We start from the raw sequence: 21,234 nt of genomic DNA on the forward strand, positions 1-21,234 counted from the left end.
AACTAACAAAGACCTTCGCCAGTCGCAAGTTAGTGCAAACTTACAGATGAACGTTTTAATTCTGTTTTGGCTTTAGAGTATATATTTATAATAAGACTTTTTCATCTTTTTGTGTTTTACCTAAGGGACTTCAGATCTAAAAAGTACATGTTAATTGGCATTCTTAGGTCCCAGAGAAAAAAAGTGGGTGATTCCCTTGTGAATTCTGGGTTTCAGTTATATGACTGCTGTCATGGATGAGTAACTTATAAATCACCTTTTATCTGTAAATTAGAAGCAGATAATAATAGTCCCTGGTGGAAATGGTTTCCCGTCCCTTAAGGTTGCAGGTGTGGCTTCTCAGACCTTGCTCGGATAGGCTCTGGCTAATGAGAGTGGACCACAAGGCGCAGGGGTGAGGGCGGACCAAGCAGTGGCGGGGGTGGGGGCTGAGGGCAGGCCATGTGGCGCATGGGTGAGGGAGGCTGACGGAGGAGCCGTGGGCTCTGCTCTGGGGGTGGGGCTGGGGCTCCAAGGACCTGGTGTCTGTTGTCTCATGCGGTGGTTTGTTGTGTCTCAGTCACATCGATCAGACAACAACGTGGCAGGACCCCAGGAAGGCCATGCTGTCCCAGATGAGCGTCACGGCACCCACCAGCCCCCCAGTGCAGCAGAGTCTGATGACCTCGGCCTCAGGTGAGTGAGACACCGCCGTCCCAGCACGGCGGCTTGGCGCGCGTCTGGGTCTCTGCAGGAGATGGTCCCTATGTACTCTTTTAAGGAAGCTGGAGCGCGGCTGACCGTTCATTCCATCTGGTTTTCTTTGCGAGCCCCGCCCTTTCACAAAACTGTGCTTCGTCCAAGCCTTGTTCAGTCTTTCTTTCATAAAGGGGCTGCCAACTGAAACCCAGCATTTTTAAGGTTTTAGTTCTGAAGTCACTATCTCAGATTCCTCGTTTGGTTAATTTTGACAAGCTGGCGTTTGACTCTACTGCTTTCTTTTGTCTTAAAGTTGGAGGTTTCTTCCCTTTGTGGTTTGGACGGGAAGCCAAGCTATGGTGTTCTTAACTACCATTTATTTGTTCATTTATTTATGATTTATTTATTTATTTGAGAAAGAGTGAGCAAGAGAGAGAGAACACGAGTCGGGGGGAGGAGGGAGGGACACGGACAAACAGACTCCCCACTGAGCAGGGAGCCTGACACGGGACTCAATCTCAGGACTTCAGGATCCTGACCTGACCGAAAGGCAGCTGTTAAACCCAGCCAGGCTCCCCTCTTTACTATCTTTTAAGGTGCATATTTATTCTGCCTTGAAAGTAACTGGAGGACAGCAGCATATAAGCCCCAGGCATCTTTCTGAAGTTCAGTATGAGTCATTGAACACATTTCCACCCTTGCCACAGACTTGAGTATGATCCTTTTTCTTATTCGGCAGTGTTTTTAAATCTGCTGTTTTTCTCATCTGTGTCATGCGGATTACAATGCCCATTACTGGAGAGTGAGAAATATTAAAGGAAATGAAAGAGTAAGTATGAGGCCTTTATTTACAGTTTCAGTGCAGAGCAGGAACTCCGTAAAGGTTTCATTACTTCTCTAGTCCTCCAATACCTTTGTTCTGTGGGCCCCATTCTGCACCTTCGTGTGCAGGAGAAAAAAGGTGCCCCTTGCTCTGGGAAGATGCAGCCCCAGACCTGGCACCAGGGATTGGAGCCTTCAGGCCAACTCTGACCACTTGCCTGTGCCCCACACTTGCCCGCTTTGCTGAGTGTCCCGGTTCTGAGCACAGGTGCAGCCACAGTCACAGGCAGCCCTGGGGCCTCGATGGCTTTCTGCTCAGTGTATCTGTCCTCCTTGTCCAGCACACTGACGAGCACAGTGTGTGCAGCTGCCTGTAGATATTCTCAAACAGCGGCCTCTGGCAAGGGGCTACCAGCTTGTGGGGTCTGCACGGCAGGTTGGCAGAAGGGCTGCTTGCCTAGGAGAGCTTGTAGAATTTGTTACGTCCTTCTGCCCCCAGAGATGATGCCCGTGTTTAGAGTGTTTCTGCTGTTCCAGAATTCTCTGTTCTTGCCTTTGGTGGGCTGAACACTTGAATTCTAAAGAGTTAAGTGCTGAAAAGAAAGATAACGCAAGATTCAGGACTAAAGTTGTCTTGTCATGAACTGTCTTTATAGAACTCTTAAAAAAAGATAACTCCTTAAATCTTCCATTTTAGCTTACATTAAGAATATATTTATTTATTTTCAGAATCTGTTTTGTATGTGATATTTAGATCAAAAGTTTCACGGCAAAATATTATGCAAGTATTTGACTAATATTTTTACTTGACATCTAGGGTTTTTTTAATCATCAGATTTCCAAATAAAAGTTGTGAAAGCTTTCTTGTACTTATAGTCCAACAAGATGATTCACATTACTCATTTTGTCACACTCCACCTAAAACTATGCCTTGGAAACTAGTAGTAAATAACTCATTAATTTAAGGTTTATTTTGGAAGATTTAGGCACTTTGCATCTAACAAGGTTGATTGTATTTCTTTTATTTATTTATTTATTTATTTATTTTTTAAGATTTTATTTATTTGACAGAGATCACAAGTAGGCAGAGAGGCAGGTAGAGAAAGAAATGAAGGGAAGCAGGCTCGCTGCTGAGCAGAGAGCCTGATGTGGGACTCGATCCCAGGACCCTGAGATCATGACCTGAGCCGAAGGCAGAGGCTTTAACCCACTGAGCCACCCAGGGGCCCCTGTGTTTCTTTTAGAATATTAGTTTTTTCTTTGTTTACTTATTAAATTTTCTAATGGTAATAGCCTTAAGAAATAGGGAGAATTTGCATTCAGATTTGTGTTTAAAAATCAAAAGTATGTATCAAATTATTTTTAGTGGGTTTCAGAATATTTGCATTTATATTTCCAGCTCTTTTGTAAAACATAAAGTGTGTTTTATACACTGCATGTAAATTAGTAGGCATGCTTACTTGTAGTTGTGTTAGTAAACGGAGGTGACATTGGCAGGGACAGTTGGAGCAGAGTGGCCTTAGCAGTGGAAGGTCTAGATAGAAGGTCGGAAGTGCAGAATTGGCCTGAAACGGGACAAGCCCCCCAGAGAGGCGTGGGCCTGCGTCATGGTAGGAGGGGCCAGTCCGTAGTCAGAGGGAGCCTGTCAGACATGCTGCTGGGGTCTGTGTGGTCTCGGCCAGGGAACCCTCACGGTGGCCAGTGAAGTTCTGTGCCGGTTGGTTTGTTGGTGGTTTTTTTTTTTTTTTTTTTTTTAAATTTTTCTTTCTAAGATTTATTTTAGGAGAGACTGAGTGGGCGCAGAAGCAGGGGGAGAGGGAGAAGCAGACTCCCTGCTGAGCAGGGAACCTGACGCGGGCCTAGATCCCAGGACCCGGGATCGCGACCCAGGCTACAGGTGGACACTTCCCTGATGGAGCCCCTGGGGCCCGAAGTTCTGTGCTGTTGTTATCAAAGTTACTTAAGTGACTTTCCCCAAATCACGCAGCTGTCAGTGGTCAAAGCCAAGACTCGGTGCTTGGTAATGGGCTCCGGAGCCCGTCCTCCTCCTCTGCGTGGGAACCAGTGTTAGGACAGGGCCAGAGAGGAGCCTCCAAGCCCACGAGGGGACAGGACCTGGGAGTGCACGGGCGCCCTGGGGAGCTGCTTCTGCACGAGGGGAGCGTGGGGGTGCTTGGTGAAGGCTGTTCTGTGGGTCATCACAGCACACTGCGCCTTGCAGTTGAGGTGTCCTCGCGAAGACAGTGGTCATCGTCTCTGCTGGGCCGCTGGGACAGCATGAGGAGTTAAGAAAGGAAGAGACAGATGTGGCAAAACTAAGAAGTTTTTTTTAACCCCAAACCAGAAACTGATCCTAGAAAGGAAAGGGAGTCACCAGAGTTTGAGAATGAGAATAGGACGTGAAGTGGCAGCTGTGTGAGAATTCTCGGAAGGTGTGGAGTGCGGGGCGTGTGGTCACCGGTGCACGCTGGCGCGGGGCCGAGGCTGCGGAGAGGCGTGAGGACGGCAGCCACAGAGCCTGCACACTCGAGTCCTGTCCCTCATCTCTTCAGGTTAGTGCCTGTTCAGGAACAGACAGGACCCGGACAGTCTTGAAACGCTTTAGAAGGACTGTCATGGGCACCGCAGTCTTGGCTGTTCTTCACACTCCCGCAGAGTGACAGCTCATGTGTCCCCGCGGGCAAGTCTCCGGCCAAGGGTCCCTTCTTCCGTCTGGATGCACCTGCAGGGCGTGGGGGCCGTGCTGTCTGCAGGGAGGTCCGAGGAAAGGCCCTCCTGTGCCTGGGTTCTCCACATTATCTGTGCGTGGAGACGACTCGTTTAGCGCCTAGAGACTGAGTGAGCGAGGAGAACTGTGAGGGTGTTTCCGGGAACGGGCGGGCGTCTCCTGCAAAGAAGCAGCAGGTGGCTTGCAGCGAAGCCGGGCTGTTTACAGTTTCCACCCTGAAGGGAACTTGAGATGGAAGAGTAGCCCCGCACGTCTCTTCAGAAGCACTCACTGGGTCAGTTGTCCTGCGCGCAACTTTTGATTTACATTTTTATTGTTAATTATTTAAGCAAGAGCTTTCGAGTTTTGCTTTTTTTTTTTTTTTAAGAATGAAACCTAGCTCTGTGTTCAGGTCTGCTTCTGATCAGACCCTACTTCCTTAAAACACAGTCACTTTCTTTAGACTCTCCAGACCTGTTTTCTAAGTTTTTAGTGGTTCACGGTACTGACTAGTCTTTTAAAATTCTAATTTTAAATTTTATGAAATCCTGTTTCTTTCATTCAGTCTAATTCAGTTAACAAAGTGATCAGTTTACTTCTGCTTTTACAAGTCTTTTTTCAAAGTATGAGGCTGAAATGATGGATTTCATTGCTGCCCTGGATATCCGTGGTTTGTAACTGGCCACCAATTATTATGTATAATTGAGAAATCACGTATTTGCCACTTAAATGGAAGACCTGAAAAGGATTCTAGAGGCATGACTTACTAGATGCGGTAAAGTAGGTTGTATCTTTTAATTGTCCATTTAATGGGCAAATAAATGACACTGAACCTTGTAAAGGGAATTTGAAAGGTGAAGAACAGAAAACGAAGGGGCACCTGGGTAGCACAGTTGGCCCGGGCGGCTGGCTCTGTAACGACCTCAGGGTCCCCTGGGCATCCGGCTCTGCGCTCCGCTGTGCGGGGCGTCTACTGGAGATTCTCTTTCTCCTTGTCCCTCTGCCCCACCCCGCCTCATGCTCGCTCTCTCTCTTTAGACAGATAAATAAATAAGTGAAATCTTAAAAAAAAAACAAAAACAAAAACTAAAAGGGAACTTGACTAATTCAGTAATAGTCCTATTTTACTATGCATTAAAATATGTAACACAGTCTTATATAGAAGTGCATATAAGCCCTGTCCTGTTGAATTACTTGAGATGACGGGCGCCTGGCTGGAGTGTGTGGCAGCTCCTCGTCTCGGGGTCCTGAGTCCCAGCCCCATGTTTTGGGTAGAGATTACTCTTTTTTTTTTTGACAGAGAGATTGAGCGCAAGCTGATAGAGAGGGAGAAGCAGACTTCTCCACTGGGCCGGGAGCCCAGTGTGGGGCTCAATCCCAAGACTCTGGAATCCTAACTTGAGCTGAAAGCAGACACTAACCTACTGAGCCACCCAGGCGCCCTGGGTAGAGATTTTTTTTAAAAGCTATTTAAAGTACTTGAGATGATTACCCTTCAGAAATTCTATTAAGCGAATTCTGCTACAGCATGTGAGCAGCCCTGCGATGCCTGGTTGGGAGCGGTATCAAATTGTCCTACATTCTGAGAGTTTGGCCAGCATTAGTGACTGTGTTTAACATTAGGAAATATGGACTTGGGGAGAGAAAGTGTGATAGTCTCCTTTGACCAGCTTTATCTATATGAAGATACTAAATTTTTAGTAGTCGTTTGTTAACAACGACCCACAAGATAGCTGAATCTCACAGCAGTAGTAAAGTCCGGAAAGTGTCCTCTGTGATGACCCTGAGATAGCTTGATGGCAAAAGGCTGCTGCCCATTTAGAACTGTTCAGAATCCTAAGCCTTGATTTAAATTAAGCAATAACCCAATTTTCTGCTTTTTAAAAACATACCTTTGATAACAGTCCAAAATCAAGTGTCTTCTTATAGGTACATTTTAAAGGATTTCTTGTTTCTATGTTTTAGAAGGAGGCATTTATTTGGCTAATGTCCACATGTGGCATGCAGTGCAGCACTTTCAGACTTCCCTCTTACGAAAGCCTGCACGGAGTTCCTGGGGAGTACGTCTCGCTGGGTGGAGCAGATGCCCTCGATCATGACAGATGATGCATGTCCGAGGAATGTACCCAGCACCTCTCTGTGGCGGGCAGACGTTCAGAAGCCCGCTGGGCAAGGGGTGATGAGCTCCCTGCCTGCCCGCCCGCGCCGTGCCATCTCTGTGCCGGCATCAGACACCAGCAGGTCAGAGATGGTTCCCCAGAAAAATGGCAGGTTGAGAGGCGATGTGAAATGGGAAAGGGACAGGTAAAAGCAAAAAGTAAAAACCTTGAAAAGCAAAGGAAGGGTGAGGGTGCAGAACACGGTTTCAGAGCTGACGACAGGTTTCAGAGCTGGTAATTCCTGCTTCCTGTGTGATAGCTCACTAGCTTTGAATTCTGCTTTTCACTTTGGGAGTGAACGGAGACGGGATGGGGAATAAGGGTTCCAGTCAGCTGGAAGAGGGTTTGAACCGCAGCTGTGTCACTGCTGTGTGCCTGCGCGACCTTGGACAAGGTCCCACGCAGGCACACGGGAGCTCCCTGTGCTGCGTTTGTTCATGCGGGAAACGGGAGTAGGGGACTAGCAGCACGGAACTTGGCATAGGGCTGTCCCGGAGACGCAATGCCACAGTCGTGGGACAGGGTCGGAGATCAGGGCATAGTTACAGATTAACCACACCACCCAGTGCTCTGTACGTATGGTGGATAGAATAAATAAATATCATCTGGTCCCACAGTTTACATTTTACTCCATTTATACTAACAGGTAGCCACTTTTCATTTAAAATAATTTTTTATCACCAAATACGGGCCCTTGGCCCTTTCCCAGTTATGTGTTAACTTCAGGCATTTAGGTTCTTAACACATTCTCTGTTTGGTATATATAGGTGGTAGAACGTTAAATATAAATATGGTTTTCTTCTACATGAGTTAAAATTTTTTTGGTTCTTCTGGAAGTTCTTGACTGTTCTAAGATGGAAATTTTGTTAACCTGAGTCATAATAAATGGAATGAGATACACTTTAGTGTATCTAAATAATAAATAAAACCAAATAAAACTGTGACAAAGCCCAGAGTCAGAGCAGTGAATGGAATAAGAGAGACGCTGTATTTTATTAGTTATTCTCAAGCTCCTATCCCAAATACCTTTTTTTAAACCAAAGTTGCTTTCTTTTTGGAATGTACGTAAATTAAGAAAAGATGGCCACAGGGAAAGGGAAAATAGTAAAAAAACAAAAGCATAATAATCAAAACCAATAGAACTAATTCTCAGGAAACTTGGTTTTACATAGTTTGTGTTTTGATTGTTTTTGGTATTTACGCTCCTCAAGAACGGTTAGTAATATGGAAAGAAGAACTGTGTTTCTAGTGTAAAACCATGGAGCAGGCAGCTCAGGAAGGACTATTGTGTGTGGACAGTGCACGGGGGCCGCGAAGACCAGAGTGCTGAGAAGTGGACATTGTACATCGTGCAGGGTGTCCGGCCTCTCGCCGAGGACCATGGCTGCCGCCACCTGCCTTCTCCCCTGGCGTTCTGCCGGGTCACACAGCGCCCGTGGCACCGTCGATCGCCGTGGTTTCAGGACTCAGCTGTGTCCAGGAGCATGGCTCCTGCTAGGGCCGCCCATGGCCCCTGTCACGCTCCAACAGTCAGAGCCTTTCCCTTCCCGTCGCTGGGGAGTCCTCTTCGTGGTGACGCACTCCAGTCGGGACTGTTGACTTAGGAATATTTTCTAAACAGTAGTAGGACTGAGGATTGCCTGGGCAGGGGCGCAGCATTTGGCACACGGAACAGTAGATGCTGGCTGCTGGATCGTGTCTTAATGCTGAGTCTAAGGACCCCTCCGTCCCCAAACACAGAAGCAGAACTTTAAAGTCTGGAATTGAGGGACGTGTTTACATATTAATGTACTGGCCTCTACAATTTACAGCATTTTGAAGTATCTATTTCCTCATTCCTTTATTGAAGAAATCCCAGCTAATCATGTCAGAAGGTAGATAGGGAGAGTTTCTCCCTCTTCTGGGAGCTTGAGAGCAGTAAACACCATTTTCAGACAAGTACTTCCTTCCTGTCTTGTTTGCTTTATGCTCGAGGCTGTCTGGTACACCGACAAGGGGACATGGACAGATGCGGGGCTGTCGAGTTCCCTTGACCTGATCTTAGGGCACAAATAACAGATGTTTTTAAAAATCGAGCAGTTTTTTTGAAGGGACTATTTGGGAAAGTAAAACTCATTTGAATTCTGGAAGTTACTAAGATTTTTATGCAAATACTGAAGCTAATGTTCTGTCATTTTAACCAACAGACTAACTTAGAGGGGAGTCAGGATATTATTAAAGAATATAAAGAAACAAGTTGACATGTGAGTGTCGTTCTCTCCGGCTCACTCTGGGACATGAGTTATTACAAATAGAAGTGTGTGCTCAACTTTCTTTTTAGTGATTATTTGTAGAATTTTGGAAACTTTGCTTAGCTTTGGAGTAGAGAGGAGGAGAAGGAGATTCAGTTATTTACATTTAAGAAAAAAAAATAAATGCCTGTTTTATTTCTTCTCTGGATAGTGATAGAATATTATTTTTGTCTTTCCCACTGATTTCTAAATACTTCTGGTTACTCTATTGCTACAGTAATTTTATGAGTCATGAGAGGAATATTTGTGTGAAAGATTAAAATGCTAATTCTTTTAAAATGATATCCATAGACTACCATATATAGGCAGCATCAATGAAATAAAACAGAATTCTGCAACAGTAAACAGGGGGTAGCAGAGCTCGTACTAGGTCAAACATTTTTTCAAAGGTGGTTTCTTCAGGCATTCTGAAGTTTGAACTTACAGAAGCTAATCTCTCATAAATTTATTACAGAAAGTCTGAACTATTACGTTAAAATACACAGGAGTCCAGTTTCCCTGAAGAAAGTTTGAAGGGTTGAGTACTAGAAAGTTCTCTGAGCTTGTACTTCGCCTTTTCCTCTAGTATGCTCATTCTTTCAGCTCTCACAAAGGTGAAAATGAAGTTTTTAACGTTTTTTAAAGGTTTTATTTATTTGAGAGAGCTAGAGTGTGTGCACGTGCACACAGGCAGAGAGAGAGAGGGACAAGCAGACCCTGTGCTGAGCAGGGAGCCCGATACTGGCCTCAGTCCCAGGACCCTGAGATCACAGCCAGAGCAAAAATCAAGAGTCAGGCGCTCAACTGACCGAGCCACCCGGGTGCCCCAAATATGGGAATGACTTTTAACAAAGTCTCGGTTTTACCTTGAGACAGTCGTTCCCCTTCTAAATTATTCCTTCCACGGATACCACATGCCCCACTTTGTACCAAGCACCCGAATGGCTGCTGAGAGTGCAGCGTCAAGTTAGAACAGGTTCTCCCCGTATAATGACAGCAGCAAATGTGAGGGCAGGCGTAGCACTGAGTGCCGAGCAAGGAGCGGGCCGTGTGAAGGTGGTCGGGCATGATCGGGAGGTAGAGAAGGAAGCTTAGAAGGCAGGCGTTCATCCATCCCCTCAACAAACCCCGAATACCCAGCCTGTGCCACCCACTCTTGTAGATGATGACACAGACGAGCAGCACATGTGCAGTGTGTTGCGTCGTCAAAACTGGCAAGAGAAAAGTCAGTTACGGGTCCGAGAACACTTGGCTGGGCTGGAGGGAGGTGGTGCTATGTTTGCTTTCCAGGCCCAGACGCCCTGTAATTGAGCAGAGACGTGAATGAGCCGAGGGCTGTGGAGCTTTCTGCGGGAGCGGAAGGAATGTGCCTTGCATCACACAACAGCCAGGTTGAAGTTGCGGAGGGATGTTGGGGGAACAGATTCGGGGAAAGATAGCCCAGAAGCTGTATCGTATAGGAGCTTACGGTTCTTGAACAGAGCCGTTCTCTAACAGGAGGGAGATGTGTCAGGTGCCGGTGTAGTGACCCAGGGGGCTGGAGCCGGGAGCCGTGGTACCAAGCAGCTGGATTCAATACCTGAGCTAAGTGAATGTGAGCTTAGGTGTGTCCAAGGAAAGGGAAGGCAAGGGAGCTTGAAATCCCCTGAGCCGCTGAACGCGTGCTGGGAACTCAGAAGGCCTTTGTGTGGTCCGCCAAGAAGTCCGAGCTTTATCCTGACGGATTTGGGAAACCAGCAAACCATGACTCTTCTCTGGGGCCCTTTGGCCGTGGCAGGACAGACCTGGTGCTGTTTCTGTCATCTGATCAGTTTGTCTCTGAGACCTACGTTTATTTTCTGACCAACCTGTCTCTTTGCATTGTGCATGAGTTTTAGTAAGTTAAACACATGACTGAAACAAAATTGCATGCTGTTCCAGGAAAGAGTAGGGAACTGACTTTTTAAGAGGCTGACTACAGGGCCGCCTGGGTGGCTCAGTCATTAGGTGTCGGCCTTCAGCTCGGGTTGTGGTCCCAGGGTCCTGGGGTCCAGCCCTGCATCGGGCTCCCTGCTCTGTAGGAAGCCTGCTTCTCCCTTTGCCATTCCCCTGATTGTGTTCTCTCTCTTGCTCTCTTTGTTAAATAAATAAAATCTTAAAAAAAAAAAAAAAGAAAAGAAAAAGTACTGACTATAAGCCCTGCTCTCTGTCAAGCACTTTTTTTGTGTAGCCTCTCTGAAGTTAACTGGCAGGAGTGCTCCTGTCCACTGTGCGGATGAGGAAAGTGAGCACTGGGTAGGTTAGGGAACTTGTACCAGGTTAGAAGGACATGAGTATAGGCTCCAAGAACTGACCGTAGGTCCTTCGTGTTAACATCAGATGAGTAGAGTGAGTGGGAGCTGAGCTCGTGCACAGTGCAGCTGAAGAGACGTGTGCGTCGTGGCTGGGCCCCAGCCTGCATGTAGGTGGTACCCGGGGTGTGGGCTCCCCAGCCTGGTCGCTGGTTTGGCAGAAGACTCTTCTAGCTCCCTGCGTGACCCAGGAGTGCACCCCGACTTAAAGTAATAAAAGAAATGGACTGGTCACCATCTTGCCTTTGCTTTTGGGAAGCAGATTTTAATCAGTATGCTCATAATCTTTTTAGCTCCTAGGCCTGTACACAAGAATGACACAGCCTTGACCTTGTGACCTGGGGCTGCATGCTTTAAGTCACTTTTTACCCTGAGAGTAAAACTGTTGCAATGGAAACCAGAAGAGACATCGTTTCTTCTCCCACAACTAGATTTCATAAATGGCATTTTCGTCCACTAATGCATTCACGAATACTTGCCCCACATTGAGATTATTGAAGCCACAGAAAACTTAATGACGTTAATAGTTATTAGTGATGGCACACAGCGACTGCTTCAAGTGTGTCTACTTGCAAACTTCATTCAGGGCAGCATTTCAGTGGGACTCTTAAGAGCTCATGAGCTCAAACATGTAATGTAGACTTGGGATGCTCACATCCGTGGATACAGAACTGCGGAGGAGTTGGGGGTGAATATGCGTGAGCTCCCGTGTTCGAGAGCCACATGTCTGCAGGTCGTAGTGTCACTAACCCCGGGGCAGTTTCTGGTCGGCGTTGCCGTGTTTGTTTTGATCGACCTTGAAAATTGAGCATACCCATTTATGAAAAAACCGAGACCTCTTTTTCTGTATTCTGGGACGGAATTATAAATTCTTCCCATGGTACTACCTGGTCTGTAGTTAAGCTCCATGTAAAAGAGCAAATTCAAGACAGTCTGCAGTAAAAAATGAAAGCAGAGTAATTTCAGTACATAGGTGGGGAAAGTCTTACTCATGGAGTAGAATTGAGGAAATTTTCCCAAAGCTATAGTGTGAGAAAGGGGTAGAATTTCAGTGGACAAGAGCAGTGGAGGCTAGGGGCTTCTGGGCCGCTCCGTCGCTTAAACGTCTGCCTTCAGCTCAGGCCCTGTTCCCAGAACCCCCACGTCATCCGGCTCCCTGCTCAGCGCGGACTCTGCCTCTCCCTTTCCGTCTGCCCCTCCCCCCGCTCACGCACGTGCGCTCCAGCAAGCGAATACAAATCTTTATAAAGAGGGGAGGGCGCCTGGGTGGCTCAGTGGTTAAAGCCTCTGCTTTCCGCTCAGGTCATGATCTTAGGGTCCTGGGGTCGAGCCCCGCATCGGGCTCCCTGCTCAGTGGGAAGTGTGCCTCGTCTCCCTCTCCCTCGGCAGCTCCCCCCGCTTGTGCTCTCTCTCTGTTAAATATTTTTTAAAAATGAGTAAAAAATCGCTGTGGGGGGGGGGCTGACAAGGAGCGGCTCGCTGCGGAACCAGCGTGATGGAGTCGCCGTAGAGGACGCAGGGCCCTGAGGCAGCGGGAGAGGCGGCGCTCGGCAGGCAGAGGATCCCGGGGAAGTGGTGTCCCCTGCGGAGGGCCGCGGGGCGCCTGCGGAGGGAAAGCGGGGGGACAGGCCGCGTGTCGCGGGCCGGGCGTGAGGGGGGCTCTCCGGGTCGAGGCGGCGCCCTGTGCCGCCTGCCTGTCGAGGGCCGTGGGCAGCGCCGGGGCGGGCGGAGGACTGCGTGCGGGCTTCAGGGAGGCCTGAGTCCGGAGCCCCGGGTCTGCGGCAAGCGCCGCAGGGGACGCCTCCGGGCCGGGCGCGGTCGCGGCGGAGGCCGGCAGGAGGCCGCGCTCGGGCGGCGTCAGGGAGACTGGGCGGTTTGCGCCGCAGCGTTACTTGAGCAGATGCGTCGTCGGTTTACAGTGAGCCCCAGTCAGAGTGTGGGGACGTGTCCTGCGAGGTGTCCGCGCGCAGCTGGCAGAGGAGAGCGCCCCGCGGGGACGCCACGGCGGCTGCGCGGTGTCGTGGCAGGCGGTCAGGGTGACCTGAAGCCCGCGCGGGGACCGGAGGGCCGGCGTCCCCCGCTGCTGCGGCCGGGCTCGGCCTCTCTGTGCCGGCAGCGGTGGCGCCCGCCGCGCGGGCCTGCGACAGGAGTCCAGAGACGCCCGCCGAGAGCCCGGGCCGCCTCGCGTGGTCGGAAGGCTCGGTGGCCCCGCGCCGCTCGTCACGTGCGCTCTGCGGGCTCTCGGGCTGCGACGACGTCACTCCGGAGTCGTGCGGCTGGGGGCGGGGAGAGGTCGCTCGGGTAACGCGGGGGTAGCTTCTCGGGGTTTCCCTGCTGGCGGAGGCGCCGCTGATGCGGATGGCGGAAGTCCAGCCGGAGCCGGCGCCGTGGGAGCCGCGAGGTCACCCCCACCCCCCCGCGGTAGGAAACCCTCCCGAGGTGAGGGACCTCCATGGACGAAGCACTCCAGTGGGGCCGCCTCTCCTCGTCCTCTCAGCCCAGGTCGAGCGTCTCCCCTGGACGACACCCAGCGGGCCCCGGCGGTGGGGGTAGAAGTTCTTCCAAGAGAATGCCTCACCCTCCTCGTCGGCCGCGAGAAGGCCGACCGCTGTCCCTGCGCCTGCCCCGCACGAGGCTCGTTCTTCAGACGTCCCGCTCCTTCCGGAACACGTGGGTGCGGTGGCGCCGAGCCTCGACGGCAACCCCGCCGCGGCCTCCCTGCGCGCTGTGCTCGGTGCGCGCGACGCGGCCCTGCCCTGCTGGGGTGCGCCCCGGCCGGCGCTCCGCGGCTTCGCAGTGCTGGGAGTGCGCGGACCGGGTCGCCCCTCCAGCCCCTCCACGCTGCCCTCCGCACTGTGTCCCTGCCGGGGCCGCTCACGCCCAGATCGTCCCGGGGCCCGGCGTGTGCCATCGGAGCCTCGGCCTGACCGGCCCGTCCTCCGCGCAGCCCTTCCCGGGCTGCACTGGTAGAAGAGCCGCCCGTTGCGTTCGCGTTCGCATCGCCTTCCGCCTTCCGCTCCGGTCGCGCCAGTGACGGAGACGCTGCACCCACGTGAGGAGGAAAACGCAGACGTTTTATCTCACAAGCCGAAGGGTTTTAATTGAATTTCCTGTCCGTTCGCTTCAGCCAGCGCTCATCCGCGCTCCCGAGTCGCGCGCGCTCCACGGGCAGTGACACGGAGGCGCGCGCCGGGCGCGGGAGAGGAAAGCTCTGGGCCCGGCGTCTCACAGGCCGGCCTGGGGGGGAATGCGCGTCGCCGAGTGGCGCTGTGGGACGCGGGCTCCTCCTCTGAACCGAGAAAGTCCGGAGTTGAAACCGGCCTGCAGGGTCTGACGCATTCCCACGCGGTCGTTAGCGGCCGGAACGGTGCGTTGTGGCCGGCTTCTCCGTCACAGTCGCTCGAGCCGTCCGGCGTGGTTTTGTGTTGTTACCGGAAGGTGAGGACGCGCGTGGTCCCGCGGCTGGGAGCCCACTCGCGCCTCCCCAACCCCCACCCCCGCTCTAGGGACCTCGTGCTTGTCGTTGGCAGACACGCAGCGCTCCGGAGCGTGGTCTGGGGGCGGGCCCTGGTCCGCAGGGTGAGTCGCAGCGGTTGTGGGGCCGCCGGACGCCGGTCGGCGAGCTCCGCGGCCCGCACACGCTCAGGACCCCTGCGAGCCGGCGCTCCTCAGAGCTCGCCCTCAGCGGCGGCGGCCGGTTCTCCTCAGAAGTTCTAAGGGTGGGACTCGACTGTTTTAGGCGTTTTAACAAACCTTCCCAGTGATTTTGATCACAAATTCTAAATCATCTTATGTAAATAACGTTTGGCTACTTACATTTTACTTCATTTTCTATTCATATTAAAGGCGCCGCATCTGTAACACGTTCAGTCAGAACATAAACTGGACCCAGGCGCTCTGATTGTATTTCGATCTCTTCCTGCGGGCTTCTCCTAAGAACGTCGGAAGCCCAGATTTCCCTTGGACTCCGGACCTTATTCCGTTAACGCTCGCCCAAAGTAGCCTGTGTGACCTAATGACTCATAAAATCCGTCACTCTTGTTTTCTGTGCTTCTCATGATTTTTCAACAGCTGGCTTCTTAGTTTAGCATGACGACTTAGAACCCCGCGTTAAGTATCAAGGCACTGAATTTCTCCAAAGGTCCATTTAACTAAAATTCTGTTTTGTACGTGTGAAGCCCAGATCTAGTTGGTTGGTTGGTTCCACACCAAGTGTGGAGCCTTGCACAGAGCTTGGACCCACAAGCCCCAGATCAGCAGCTGAGCTGGGCCCAAGAGTCAGGCACTCACCTGACTGAGCCACTAGGCGCCCCTGGATCTGTATCATTTTGGATACTCACATTTAAGTGGAAGAGTTCTTTTCCGTTTCCATTCTCTACTGCTAAGGATTGGATCGTGACACGATGCTATTTAAAGGTCATCTTTCCTCATCTCCTTTGCCTTTGATGAGCAGCTTTCTTTCTCTATAAAAGAAACATCCTATCTTGAGTCTCTTTCTTTTTTTTTTTTTTTAAAGATTTTATTTGAGAGAGAGACGGTGAGAGAGAACATGAGTGAGGAGAAGGTCAGAGGGAGAAGCAGACTCCCCATGGAGCTGGGAGCCCGATGCGGGACTCGATCCTGGGACTCCGGGATCATGACCTGAGCTGAAGGCAGTCATCCAGCCAACTGAGCCACCCAGGCGTCCCGGGCCTCTTTCTGTCTAACATTGTATTTACCCAAGCGTTACACGAAAAATACACATGAATACAGAAAGCGTTGGTTTTTTTTTTCTGACATCCTAATTTGAGTGCTTCTTAAATGTATGGAAATTCTATCTCATATGCGCCTCATTTAACTCTTTAACTAGAAATAGAGTGTGAAAACAGGCAGCTGTCACCGTGCGGATGGCAATAGGACAGTTCCCGTTGTGTCATGTCTGAAGTCAGTGAGTTCCCAGCTCTGGTTCTGGTATTTACGGCGTATGAGAAGGGTATTAGTGAAAAGTGTTCTGAACTTCATTTTTGAAGGCTACTGTTTTTAGTGGAATACTAAATAGTCAATTATTTATACATAACGTATTTTATGTTATATGGTTACGTATGATAAATACTTACTGATTTAAACTTGCGTAAAAAGGGATAAATTCACTATTTCCACTTTACAAATTTAATGTAGGAAATACTTTCCTAAGTTTTGGGGAGTACGTTGCTGTGTTTGGGAGGCAGCGTATTGTAGGGTTTATGTCAGAGACCTGGGTTCACACCTTTACCTTGACCAGGTTTCCTGTCCCCCAGGTGGATGACATCCTCCATGTGACACAGATGAGAACGGTGCCTGGTGCGCCAGGCTGAAAGTGGCCGCATCCTCGGAGTGCAGTGGCCATGGACAGAGCCGTGGCGGTGGGGGCTGTGTGCTGTTCTGTTCCTTAGAGCAGTCACATGAGTTAGGGACCCCTTGGAGATCTAACACAGGGAAAGGGATTTCTGAATTCTCATGCGTTCTACTTCATGGGGCTTCCCAGAGATTGGATTTTGTACAGACTGAAGGTTTGGGGCGCAGGGGGCCATTTTTCCAACAGCATTTGCTCACGTTGTGTCTCTGTGTCACTGTTACATCTTGTCAGTTCTCGTAATATTCCTTACTTTTTCATCACTAGTTACTTTAATTTGTGATCTGTGATGTTTCGGGATGCCATGAGCCATCCACATGTAAGGTGAGGAGCTTAATACGTGCTGTGTGTGTGGTGACCGCCCCAGGGCCCCGGCTGGTCCCTGTGCCAACCCCTCCCAACCTTCATCATGACACATGCGGTCTTGACGGTAGGCCAGTGAGTGGCCCTGCTGTGGCCTCTAAGTGTTCAAGTGAAGGGAAGAGTCACATGTCTGTCCCTTGAAGTCAAAGGCTAGAAAATGATGAAGCCACTAGAGTGCTGTTGTGAATGCAAAGGAACGTTCTTGAAGGAAATGAAAAGTGCTACTCCAGTGAGCACACAAATAAAGGAAACCAAGCAGCCTTATTGCTGATGGGGAGAAAGTTTTAGTCGTCTGGATAGAAGGTCAGACCAGTCGCCACATTCCTGTACACCAGAAGCTGGTCCAGAGCAAGGCCCTGACTCCGTTCAGTTCTGTGGAGGCCGAGGGAGGTGTGGGAAGCTACAGAAGACAGGTTGGGAGCTGGAGGAAGTCAGTTTGTGAGGCTTCAGGAACGTGAACTTGTGGGTGAAGCAGCAAGTGAGCCCGAAGTCGCTGCCGAGATCACAGCACATTTCAACATCGACAGCACAGCCTTCTTCGGGAGGAAGGTGCCTTCTAGGACTTCCGCAGCTGCAGAGGAGAAGTCGGTGCCTGACTTCAGAGCACAGGCTGACTCTGGATCAAGGCTCATGCAGCTGCCCGGTCCCAAAATTCTGCGGGCCTCCGCACAGAGGACACTCGGTCAGCTCCGCCTGCGCCCTCGAAGTGGGACAGCAAAGCCCGCGCGAGGCCACAGCTGTTGACACCGGGGTGCACGGAGTCTCTTAAGGCCACCGGGAAAACCTCCTGCTGCATGAGAAGGTTCCGTGGCAAATGCTACCGCTCGTGCACAGGGCACTGGGTCACCCCAGAGTTCCGAGGTACACGAACCGTGAGGGGACTCTCGCTCTCGGGCCTGCAGCCGTGGATCCAGGCGTCGCTCTGACTTTCGGGTCTTACCACAGAAGAAACGGGTTTTGTAGAGCGGCAGCTGCCGTGGGTGGTGGCTCCTCTCGCGGGTCTGGGCGGAGGAAGGGGAAGGGATTCCCCGTTCTTGATGCAGTAAAGAGCGTCGTGGCTCACGAGCCATCAGATGTACAGCAGAGCAGCGGCCCGGGCGGGACTTAGTGGCGATGTCGGTTCCCACCCTCGGGGAGACTCGGAGGGGTCAGGAGCTCGGGGCGGGACGCGGCTGCAGACGGGGTGGACACAGCGAGGGCGCTCGAGTCAGACGCAGGGCCTGGACACGGACCGGGCGGCAGCCGTCTCGTGAGCAAACTCGGAGGAGAGGAGGTGCTGCTCGGGGCTGGGCAGAGACGGTGGATTCTCGGGCTGGAACCTCCCGGGGAAGGCGCCGCGAAGATGGTTGAAACGGCAGCAGAGGGCTCAGTGTCACGTCGGCTCTGCTGATGGAGCCGCGCCGGGTCTGAGCGGGGGGGACCCCCGTCTGGAAAGAAGTTCTCCTGCGGCAGAAGGCGCTCGGCCGGCCTCCGGGGCTGCAGGAAGGAACTCGATCCTGACGGGAGAGCGGATCCGCGCAGCCACTGCCTGGTTGTCTTGGGAGCTCGCTGCGGCCGCCCGGCCTTCTGCAGCCGGCAGCCCGGCCCAGAGGCGCCCTCAGCACTGCGGGGAGACCCCCGCCCGCCCGGAGCTCAGGACCCACAGCCAGCGCAGATGGTGTCAGCAAGTTTAGCAATGAAGTATTTTCAAATTAAGGTATGTACGTTATTATTTTTTTTTAAGATATAATGCTAATTCACACTTAACAGTGTAGTGTCAACATGATTTTTAAGTGCACTGGGAAACCAAAAAATTCATTTGAGTCACTTTATTCTAGTCGTCTGGAGCCAAAGCCACAACATCTCAGAGCTCTGCCTTTACAGTAAGGTGTATGAAGCCATTAAAAGGAAAAAGATCTATGTGTCATGTCAAGAAGAGATGCCGTTATCTGTTAGGTGATGAAAGCAGGTGTGGGGCAGGTGGAGTCTGGCCTCAGTGGGTGTGAGTGTCTTACAGCAGCAGAGGCGCAGAAGAGGAGTCCGGGACATAGCACAAAACTGAAGCTCTTTCGCTTTCCCCTGGGGAGCAGGTCAAAAAAATGGACGCTTTTTCCATTCTGCGTTTCCGTAGTTTTTAACATTTCAAAAAAACTATGAAAGTGAATATGTTTATGAACAAAAAGTTTAATAAACAGAAGGCACTGGGTTTAATAACATGTCATTTGTTACTATTCATAAACATGTTAATGGAAAATCGCGTACGTACTACATGATTTTAAGCTTATTTATAGAAAGCTCCGACTCCTGCCTGGCAGGGCCTTCATACTGAGCATGTCCTCAGCCCTGCCGGCCCGTGCATGCGAGCATGAGGGACCGCGCCGCCAGGAGGACACGCATGTGCACGGGCGATGGCGGCCTACGCGGTAGCTGTCGTCACAGAGCAGGAGAGAGAACTCGGGGAAGGCTGGCTCGAAGAGCTGACCTGTGAGCTGCTTGCAGGACGAATGTGAGTTGGTAAGGGTTAGGGTCAGGGGATGTCTGTGTAAGAGGAGCAGGAGATGCGAAGGGGTGGCTTGCCTTTGTGCTGAGTTGGGGGAACATGGGATCAGGTTAGGGTTAGGGTTAAGAAATGAGCCCAGCAGGCATTTCCCTTTTGATGGTCGAGAGGAAAGGAACTGCTTTTGCAAGGAACAGTTTGCATAGAGGAGTTGATGACATGGTGTTTTAAGAAGAAAGTCCTGGTGGCTGTCTGGGAGGGGATGGTGGGATGAGGGGAGGTGATGAGCAGTCCGGTGCCAGGGAAGGACACTTGGTCGTGGCTAAGAAAGGGGAGCTATGACCCATGCTGGTGGAGTCCCTAGAGGCGCCCTGGGACGGGGAGGTCAGAGAGCGCGTGAGTGTCATCTGGAGCACGGGCTTGTGCTTTGCGTTCAGAACACGACTTCGGGCTCTGCCTCAGGCGGCCAAGGGGGCGGCTGGACCAGGAGAAGAGGCAGGTGTGGAGGCGGTGCCGGGCCGTGGCGGCCTCGGAGAGGGAGGTGTACAGAGCCGTCCCACGACTCTTCCGACTGGTTCGTCGTCATGGTGTGCTGGGCGCTTGGAATGGCAGCTTCCCGGTGTAAGGTCGTCCCAGGCACTCGTACTGTGTCCTGGAGGTCCTGTCTTCCTGAAGTGAAGCATCTCTAGTGACAGCGAACACTACCGAAAGCCGTTCCATCTCTGTGCGTTAAACGGGTTTGCGTCCCACTCACTGTTAATAAATGTGGGGTCCTTCTGGCCAATTCGTTTGTACTGTGGACCGAGCTGCCCAAGGAGGACAGCAGGAGGGGCTTCCCTGGGCCCCACGAGCCGTGCGGGGCCCTCCAGTTGCATGTGTCTGTGTCCTGACAAGATTGTGCCCCTGTCGCGGCAGGCCTTTGCCAGTGGCATAGCAGCAGATTGGTCCATTTCTGCAACAAAGGGAAGTGGCCTGGAATGAGGGCTTTGGGTCCCGTGGGCCTTTGTGACTGTTTTGTTCCAGCAGGGTTCCTCAACGCCCCCCGGAAGGCTGGCTTGGACTGCCAGTTGAGGAGTCAGGACCCCGGGCCAGTTTTACGTAGGCAGCGCCCTTCGTGCCTGGTCTTGGGGTGGGCGATGGCTGAGAAGAAGCCTCGTGGCTCAGGGACCTGGCTGCCAGGTCTCAGGGCCTCTGACCCAGACCGCGCGGCATTGGACCACACGGAGCCCCTGTGTGCCAGTATCTCGTTAGAGTGGAGCGATGGCCACCACAGAGGTCGCCAGCGGGTTACATGAGTTGCTGCACGTCACCTCCAGCCAGGGTCCAGGCCCCCGGAGGCGCTCAGGTCGTGTGGATCCACAGATGGGAAAAGTCTGGGCACTCCCTCGAATCGTCTGTGTTCTTCCGTCCTGCCTCGCGGTGGTGTTTCCTCACCTGCGGCTTTGAGGCTGTGTCCTCCTTCCGTTGACCGCTCCAGTGCCCACCCTGCCCTCCTGGAGCCCGGGATGGACTTAGCGCTCAGCCACCACCTGCCCTCCTCGCCGCTTTCAGTCTGCCTGAAAATAAGCGTTTCCTGGAGTAGAGTTTCCTCTGTGGTAGTTTTCTCGCTGAGAGCCAGTCTTGTAAGTCGTGGAAGTAAATGGATCTTGGCAAACTCAGCTGAAGTGTGCTTTACATGAAACCGAATGTGTGTGACGCTTCAGATGTGCCAAGCACGCTGCATGTCCTTCTCATTGAAGAGCCTTGACGTCTGTAGGAAGGCATCATCCCCAAAATTACTTGGCGGGGGGGGGGGGGCTCCCTGAGCCGTGGCACCGAATGTGGTGTATTAACAGTGATGATGATTGTTTGGGTCATGACTTCCGAAAGGATGTTTCATGACTCTGGTTTCCTGTCTGTGTCTCTGGAGATACAGATTTTATGAATTAGTGGTTTCTTTGGCGAGGTGGAGAAGAATCAGGTATGTAGGTTTTCTTTTCTTCTCTGAACACATGCTTCATTCTGTCTTGATAAGTTTTGCCAATACCTGTTTTCTTTATAAAGTAGCGCCCTTCCCAC

At 51.5% G+C, this 21,234-nt stretch overlaps 1 protein-coding gene across 4 annotated transcripts in view; it reads left to right on the top strand.

Moving 5' to 3' along the window:
• Nucleotides 1–21,234, top strand: part of YAP1 (Yes1 associated transcriptional regulator) — a 107,494-nt gene that overhangs the window by 52,869 nt on the left and 33,391 nt on the right. For all 4 annotated transcript variants that reach the window (XM_032844065.1, XM_032844067.1, XM_032844066.1 and 1 more), the window contains exon 3: nt 560–675. In XM_032844065.1, coding sequence (XP_032699956.1) covers nt 560–675 — 116 coding nt within the window. The remainder of the gene's footprint in view (nt 1–559; nt 676–21,234) is intronic.

This window comes from Lontra canadensis, unplaced genomic scaffold (genome assembly GCF_010015895.1).
Source record: "Lontra canadensis isolate GAN:19392208 unplaced genomic scaffold, GSC_riverotter_1.0 scaffold147, whole genome shotgun sequence".
In the NCBI taxonomy this organism is placed as follows: Eukaryota; Metazoa; Chordata; class Mammalia; order Carnivora; family Mustelidae; genus Lontra; species Lontra canadensis.